Source organism: Tigriopus californicus, chromosome 12 (assembly GCF_007210705.1).
Source record: "Tigriopus californicus strain San Diego chromosome 12, Tcal_SD_v2.1, whole genome shotgun sequence".
Taxonomy (NCBI): Eukaryota; Metazoa; Arthropoda; class Copepoda; order Harpacticoida; family Harpacticidae; genus Tigriopus; species Tigriopus californicus.
Genome location: NC_081451.1, coordinates 2,801,259 through 2,809,153, shown reverse-complemented (window position 1 = coordinate 2,809,153; position 7,895 = coordinate 2,801,259). Strand labels below are relative to the sequence as shown.

General features: G+C 45.9%; 1 protein-coding gene across 1 annotated transcript; it reads right to left on the bottom strand.

The window, feature by feature from the left end:
• Positions 1 to 927: 927 nt before the first annotated feature.
• On the bottom strand, positions 928 to 7,302 carry LOC131892188 (uncharacterized protein K02A2.6-like). The gene is made up of 2 exons (XM_059241972.1): positions 6,459 to 7,302; positions 928 to 1,091 (listed from the first exon to the last, which is right to left on the bottom strand). The coding sequence occupies exons 1-2, from the start codon at positions 7,300 to 7,302 to the stop codon at positions 928 to 930; spliced, it is 1,008 nt and encodes a 335-aa protein (XP_059097955.1).
• Between the last annotated feature and the right edge of the window lie 593 nt (positions 7,303 to 7,895).

The window sequence follows — 7,895 nt, the reverse complement described above, 5'->3', positions numbered from 1 at the left end:
AAGGGCGAGAAGATGAAGATTCAAATAGACCCGGAAAAATTGAAAACCAACAGCCTTGCCACGTAACGACTGCCGTCAGTTACCCGTCCACTACCAGGCTTCTTCTGCGGCTTTGATACGCAAGCTGGAAGAGTCGTGAGTTGTGGGGCGCTACGACGGCCCCACACACTGGATCTGCCTGGCACATTTTGTGCCAAAGCTGGGGACAAACAAAGTGAGGCTGGTGACTGATTATCACCAGCTTAACAAAGCTGTCCATCGGCCAGTCCGGCCTTTCCGTGCGCCACCAACCTGATGAAAAGGATTCACTCCACGTGGCGATGGTTTGTGAAGCTCGATTGCCCACACGTGTACTTCCAAATCCCGCTGGATCTTGAGAGCTCTAAGTCAACCGCAATTCTGTTACCAAGACGGAAAGTGGCGCTATCCTCGTCGCGCCCATGGGGTTAAATCCGAGTAGCAATGGATTCAACGTGAGAACAGATGATGCAGTATGGGACCTCTTCAAATGGTTGCTAAAAATCATAAACGACATGTTGGTGCAGGGCGCCACCACCAAGCAGGTATTCTTCCACTTGCGTATGGTCCTCTTGTGATGCCGGGCTGCGGGAATCAAACTCTCCTTGGACAAACTGGAAGTGGGGACCTTGATCAAGTTTGCGGGCTTCATCGTGAGTGGTGATGGGATCCCCCTGACCCCATGAAGTTGGCGTCCATAAAATCTTTCCCAACACCAACAAGCATCACGGAGCTACAATCCTTCCTGGGATTGGCCAACAGTTAAGAACTTTCCTTCCCAATCTTCAGCATCTAACTTCCATGATGCGCCAGCTTTTGAAGAAGAACGTGGCCTTCTTATGGTTGGAAGTGCGATCACTATCTTCGCGGGATTTCAAATTTCCTGGTTGTCACTGACCATAAGCTCTCTTATGAGTTTTTGCGAAACTTCTCCTTGCGTGTGACAATGACCGCCTTCAACGGATCCGAGAGCACCTGGCCGTTTATAGCTTTGATGTTGACTGGACTGAGGGAAAGAAGCACATGACCACCAACGCACTCTCCCGTGCGCCGTTCTTTCCCGCCGATCCCTCCTGCGAGGTCCCCATCCAAGCAGTCAATTTAGAAGATCTCCTCATTGACGAAATGATAACAAATGATCAATGACGACTACGAGCAGCTCCATAAGTACGTGGCACGGGGTGAAGACCGGTTGCCAGCGGATCTCACCGAGTTTTGTGGCCGCTTTCATCAGTATTGTTGCAAAGGGCGCTTCATCTTTGTGGGAAATGTTGTTGTCGTCCGCGACAAGCTTGTGCAAAGATCATTGAACGTCTCCATCTGTCACACTCTGGCATGACGAAGACTTTGACCCTCGCTCAACAGTTATACTTTTGGCCAGGAATGGCCACGAAATTAAGCAACGAGTCTCTTCTTGCAAAATTTGCCAATCGTGCTTTACTTCTCTGCCCGTGGAGCCTCTTCTCATGGCGGCCGCAGTGGCTAGTTTCCCGATGCAACATGTCTCCGTGGATTTGTTCGACTTGGAGGGAACGACATATCTTGTTATGTGTGGACCACTACTCGGGATTTCCGTTCGTCACCAAGTTAATACCACCTCAAATCACTCAATTGTGAACGCCTTATTGCAATGGTTCACTGATGTGGGGTTGCCGGAAGTGATTAAGTTGGACAATGGACCCCAGCTTCGTGGCCCTTCCCTCCTCTTCTCTGCCTTAAGCTCCTCCTTTTCTCTGTTCCAATTATGTATATAAAGAGAAGTTTACCATGAATAAAAGGCAGTCTACGACTTACCACCGAGACCAACACTTGTTTCATTTCTTTAGGTACTATTAAGTCTCGTTTCTTGATCTCGTCAAGACTTGATTCGAGCGTTACAGGTTTGTCACATGCCGCTGAAAATGTAAATTGGTAGCCCTAGTTGCAACCTCCTGTAATAATTTATTTGATCCCATCAGTAGTCTTACCACTTCTTTGGGACCCAAAATATTTCACCCGCAGATTGAGGCCCATGGATTTTAAGTTTGGTTTGCTCTGTTTCACTAATTCACAATTACGGACCTTTGAATGCTCCAAAGAAGAGGAAAATGGATCAAGAGGACGTTGACAACTTGAAGAAGCAGGAGGGTGAAGACTAATCGGCTTCAGACGGGAGAAATGCTGAAACTGAAAACCAGAAGTTGTTTGGCATCCCTGAAGAGAGATGGGCTCTAAATGAGCAACGAATTTCAGTTTAGCATTTTCCCGGATGGTAGCATAGATGGCCATTAGCTCCCAATTGATTGCAGAGAGCTTAGTCTTGGTCGGTGAACTGCTTTGAATAAAAAGCCAGTGGGCGCCAGCGACCGTCCTTACTTTTTTTGGGCAAACTCTACGCGTATTGACAAGTCCGAAGCGTCCACATGGATTGCAGTCTCTGCATGTGGGTCCGAAAAACAAAGTAGAGTGCAAGAGAGTAGTTGATAACACTGACAGCGGCAAAGAACTCGACGGTCTGCTCCACAGGGTAGTCCTCCTTGGAACACGTGGTGGTGGCATGTAGGGGAAAAGGAAGGAAGTGGCAATAGAAGTTGAATGACCCCAGGAAACTATGAACTTGTTTTTGTTGCTGGTGTGGGCAGCTCCTTCGCTGCAGCCACTTTAGCGGCAAGTAGGCATATGCTTGTGCCTGAAAGCCGGGAGCAGAGGTAGCCAACCTGCGTGCTGCCAAGCTTGTACTTTTTGCGGTTGACCGCAATATCTGCTTGTGCAAGCTGGCTGAGCACCATACTGAGATTTTTCTCATGTACTACTTTGCTACTGGACGCTATCAAGACATCATCCAAGTAGACGATGATGAATGTCAGGTTCCCCATAACGTGGTCCATTAGTTGCTGAAATGTCTGCGCGGCGCTCTTCAGTCCAAAAGGCATTCGGACGAGCACATAGAGCTCAAAGAGTGGTATGATCGCTGTTTTAAGGATGTCTTCCTCTGCCATTGCGACCTGGAAGAAACTTATCGCTATATCCATCACTGAGACGGCGCTCATCATGTGAAGATTGGTAGAAGGTCGGCGATGTGGGGCAGCGGGTAACTTTTGTCTCTGGTGATGACTGATGATGGTGACAATCAAAGGAATTCATTGGGAAAATGATATGCCCACAATGAACCTCGACATGGAAAACAAGATTGTCTTGCCAAAAATTCGATTAGTGGCTCTTGTGATAGAAGAGGACATTTTACTTTGTTGTGTCGCGCATCCGCGATTGCTTAATGCAACAAAAAAAAGATTCAACCATCTGCTTGAAAAAGAGTTGGTATGATTTAATTACGATGGCTCGAACCATGGCCTCTCGATGATCGTAAACGATTTTTCTTTTGTTTCGATGGGACCTTATAAGCCAGACTTGCAATTACAGGTGGGGCAGAATAAACGTGTGTTGTACTGATGACGACTGGCCTCTCTAATTTAACGAACCAATATACTGCATGGCATAGTTCCTTCCAGATAGGTTGATGTACTCATCGTTAACGGATTGAAGGACAATCCTCGGAGCAGGGTCTTCAATATCAATGGAGCGGATAATGTCAAGAGATGAATCCAAAGGGAAGTGTTATGAACGACTTAGATCTTAATGACGAACGACTAGTGCTCCTTGCTTGCAGTCCATAGAATGGAAAACGAGTATGGTACAAGATGGTCCGTCATTTGTTGTAGCCGGCCATTAGTTAGAGATGCTAGCGGTTTGGAGAAGCTGTCCACTAGTGGTTTATGATCCGTAATTTGGTCGAATTGAGCCAAACCCCTGAGATAATAATTGCACTTTAAAATTGCACAAATGATTGCTGAACATTCTAACTCTACAGTAGAGTAGTTTTGCCGAGGTGGAGAGAGTGAAATTGAACCCCATTGTTCGAGGTGAGGTTTTCTTTGTGTTCGTTTTGAATTAGGGCGTATCCCAAACCGTGTAGGCTTGACGCATGGGTCAATAACTCTGTTTGCAGAGCAGGATCAAATGGCTTTATGATGGTGGAAGAGAATAATAACTTCTTGACTACTTCGAATTCCGTAGTGTTGCAATCGAGCCAAACAAATGCATTGCATTTTTTTAAATATGCCTGATATGAGTGGTGGCATAGGCAAGATCTGCAAGGACCGGTTCCAACTGACTTGCAAGCCCTAAAAAGAGCTAACGTCACTCACTGATCAAGGCACTGGGAACTCCCTTTTAGAAACAAGATTGTCCGGGTCTAATTTTACATCTTCAGACTTAAGACCCTAGAATCAGAGACGCTCAAGGTTTTTCAAGTGGCCCCACAACAAAAATATCAACTATCAGTAGAACTTAAAAGCTTCCAAAGAGATTTTGAACTGATCCACTCATAAGAAAGATTACCATCATGACTAGGATCATTGACGATTTTCTTCTAGGTTAATGTCAAATTTTACTTGAAGACAAGTTGATTAATCGATACGGCATTTTATCTTGTTACTACTATTTTGTTACTTTCTAAATCTTTTCTGACCCCTTTTTTCATAAGATTAGATTGCTATAATATTTCATTAGATTATTCAGATTAACATTATCACATGTGTGCTTCCTGAATCTAAGAAGAAGCAAGTCCCATTTTACTTTACAATGTATTTCGTTGAAAACGGTAGTACTTTCTTTTTTGAGGTGTTTTAGACCAACTCGAGACTGGCAGTATGCAAAAGATCAGTGTGTCAAGTATATTTTATTTAGAAATATCACGCTAATACCATTGCACTGATAAAAGACACACAAAAGTGTGACCTCTTTTTAGAAGCCATTGACTCCCTGTTGGAAAGGTTTCCAAACAAAGGCCATGTACGTTGACAATCAGCAACCAATCAGAACGGTCGAATTTGATGACGTATACTCAACCTCGCGTATCTATGCCTAGAGCATCTATACTTCAGACAAAACAATGCAACCAGCAAATTGTATGCACTGACCCACTATAAGCTTGCCTATAGAAAATTTGGTCCCACCTCACGGCATCTTTCCGAATCAATGCAAAGATTCTTATATGAAATTTGCTTTGTCAGAGCTTGGACAAGCATGTCGTCTTCAATTTTTAGTAACAACACCCGCAGCCACAACCGCATCAGATCTTCACCTGAAATTATCCAAAGATGAGTTCAGACCAAGGGGTGCCACGGTATGCATCTGCCGGTAATTATGAAGTAGGAATCACTTTAGAGGCTTAGGATCCTTGTCCAGGGGAACCAGGAAATGTCCATATACTGCGTCCAGTTTGGCAAACCATTTGCTCTCGCGTAGTAAACGTCGGATGAGATTTTGGGTGGAGGAAAACTGGTAGGTTGGACGTTGGAATGCCTTATTCAATTGACAACGGTTACAAGGCGAACTGTTTTGCCCTCTGGTTTGATCACAAATTGAGCGGGAGAGCACCATGTAATGGGGGTTGCCACTGGTTGAATGGCAGCTGAACTGTGAAGTTCTTCAATCAGGTTGTTGGGCATCTCAAGCAAGTTAATCGGGACTGGACGGGCCGGGCCCTACGTACGTACCTACATTAGCTTAACTTCTGCCGTTGGATCCAAGAGTATTTTCGTTGGCTCTCCTTTCACACATGCAGAGGCAGCACCAATGATTTGCACGGGAAATCGCTGAAGTCAGATTTTAACGCATCTAAGTTGTTGATATTCATAGTTAGAACAATAGCAGCCGTTGTATCTCGTGTTGCATAAAATGGGAAAGTCTGAAGGTAAAATCCTTAGTGCCATCATACCGTTCCAAGACATCAAAGCAGGACCCGTCAAATCTTCTGAGACCAAGGCATTTATTGTTGCCTCTGGTCCTGAATTTTCGGTGCAGGAAATGTCATTGCTCCAGTGGACGCCATTTGTGTTCCATTGGCAGGAGAAAGGCTAGTACGGGAGAACCCAACAAGTCATTCATCGGAAATGTCATGCAAGGGAAGAACAGTCCTAGTTGATCCGGTATCTGGTGCTGCGAGTAAACTCTTGTTCCGGAAGGAGCAAGTGAGAACAATTTGTGGTGTAACTTGCGTGGTAGTGATATTCATGCCGATGATATTGACCAATTGCGTTCAACAAGTTTTCCAGTCCGACGTTCTCAGTTTCCTTTAAGACTCTTGTAAGGACCCCTCCACGTCGTCTTCGGATGATTTTTGTATGGCTTACGTCCCCGACTGTATTCTCCACACACATTAGCAATGTGACCTGTCCTTTTACATGGCATGCTGTGAATTTGCTCTTATTTATATTGCTAACTACCACAACCATGGCAACATAGATAAGTTGTTTCCAGCAGAGCAGCAACATATTCAGAAGGGACTGTCTGGCTAGCGTTTTCATAAAGCTTAGGCCTAACGTCCGGCAAAAGGGCCCGTAGGTGGCGTCCAAAAAAGCCGTTGGATGGGCGAAAACTGTCTGCCCAAGGAGTAGTACGCCACAACAGGAGGGCAATTCGGAAGTCCTCAGAGTTGTACTTGCCGTCTAACTTGAACAGCAAAGTCTTCATGGCTTTGATTCCGGCCTCTGCCAGGCCGTTTGATTGAGGGTGGTATGGAGAGGACGTTTCGTTTTTGATCCCAAATTTCTTGCAGAATTTAAGGAAGGGGCCACGAAGCTGGGGTCCATTGTCCAACTTAATCACTTCCGGCAACCCCACATCAGTGAACCATTGCAATAAGGCGTTCACAATTGAGTGATTTGAGGTGGTATTTAACTTGGTGACGAACGGAAATCCCGAGTAGTGGTCCACCATAACAAGATATGTCGTTCCCTCCAAGTCGAACAAATCCACGGAGACATGTTGCATCGGGAAACTAGCCACTGCGGCCGCCATGAGAAGAGGCTCCACGGGCAGAGAAGTAAAGCACGATTGGCAAATTTTGCAAGAAGAGACTCGTTGCTTAATTTCGTGGGCCATTCCTGGCCAAAAGTATAACTGTTGAGCGAGGGTCAAAGTCTTCGTCATGCCAGAGTGTGACAGATGGAGACGTTCAATGATCTTTGCACAAGCTTGTCGCGGGACGACAACAACATTTCCCACAAAGATGAAGCGCCCTTTGCAACAATACTGATGAAAGCGGCCACAAAACTCGGTGAGATCCGCTGGCAACCGGTCTTCACCCCGTGCCACGTACTTATGGAGCTGCTCGTAGTCGTCATTGATCATTTGTATCATTTCGTCAATGAGGAGATCTTCTAAATTGACTGCTTGGATGGGGACCTCGCAGGAGGGATCGGCGGGAAAGAACGGCGCACGGGAGAGTGCGTTGGTGGTCATGTGCTTCTTTCCCTCAGTCCAGTCAACATCAAAGCTATAAACGGCCAGGTGCTCTCGGATCCGTTGAAGGCGGTCATTGTCACACGCAAGGAGAAGTTTCGCAAAAACTCATAAGAGAGGCTTATGGTCAGTGACAACCAGGAAATTTGAAATCCCGCGAAGATAGTGATCGCACTTCCAACCATAAGAAGGCCACGTTCTTCTTCAAAAGCTGGCGCATCATGGAAGTTAGATGCTGAAGATTGGGAAGGAAAGTTCTTAACTGGTTGGCCAATCCCAGGAAGGATTGTAGCTCCGTGATGCTTGTTGGTGTTGGGAAAGATTTTATGGACGCCAACTTCATGGGGTCAGGGCGGATCCCATCACCACTCACGATGAAGCCCGCAAACTTGATCAAGGTCCCCACTTCCAGTTTGTCCAAGGAGAGTTTGATTCCCGCAGCCCGGCATCACAAGAGGACCATACGCAAGTGGAAGAATACCTGCTTGGTGGTGGCGCCCTGCACCAACATGTCGTTTATGATTTTTAGCAACCATTTGAAGAGGTCCCATACTGCATCATCTGTTCTCACGTTGAATCCATTGCTACTCGGA

Bases quoted from the DNA above. Each gene is read 5' to 3' on its own strand.
- LOC131892188 (XM_059241972.1), bottom strand. From the start codon at position 7,302: ATGACCACCAACGCACTCTCCCGTGCGCCGTTCTTTCCCGCCGATCCC. The intron at 1,092-6,458 runs GTACTACTCCTT...GGGACCTCGCAG, and splicing joins AATTGCCCTCCTGTTGTGGC to GAGGGATCGGCGGGAAAGAA.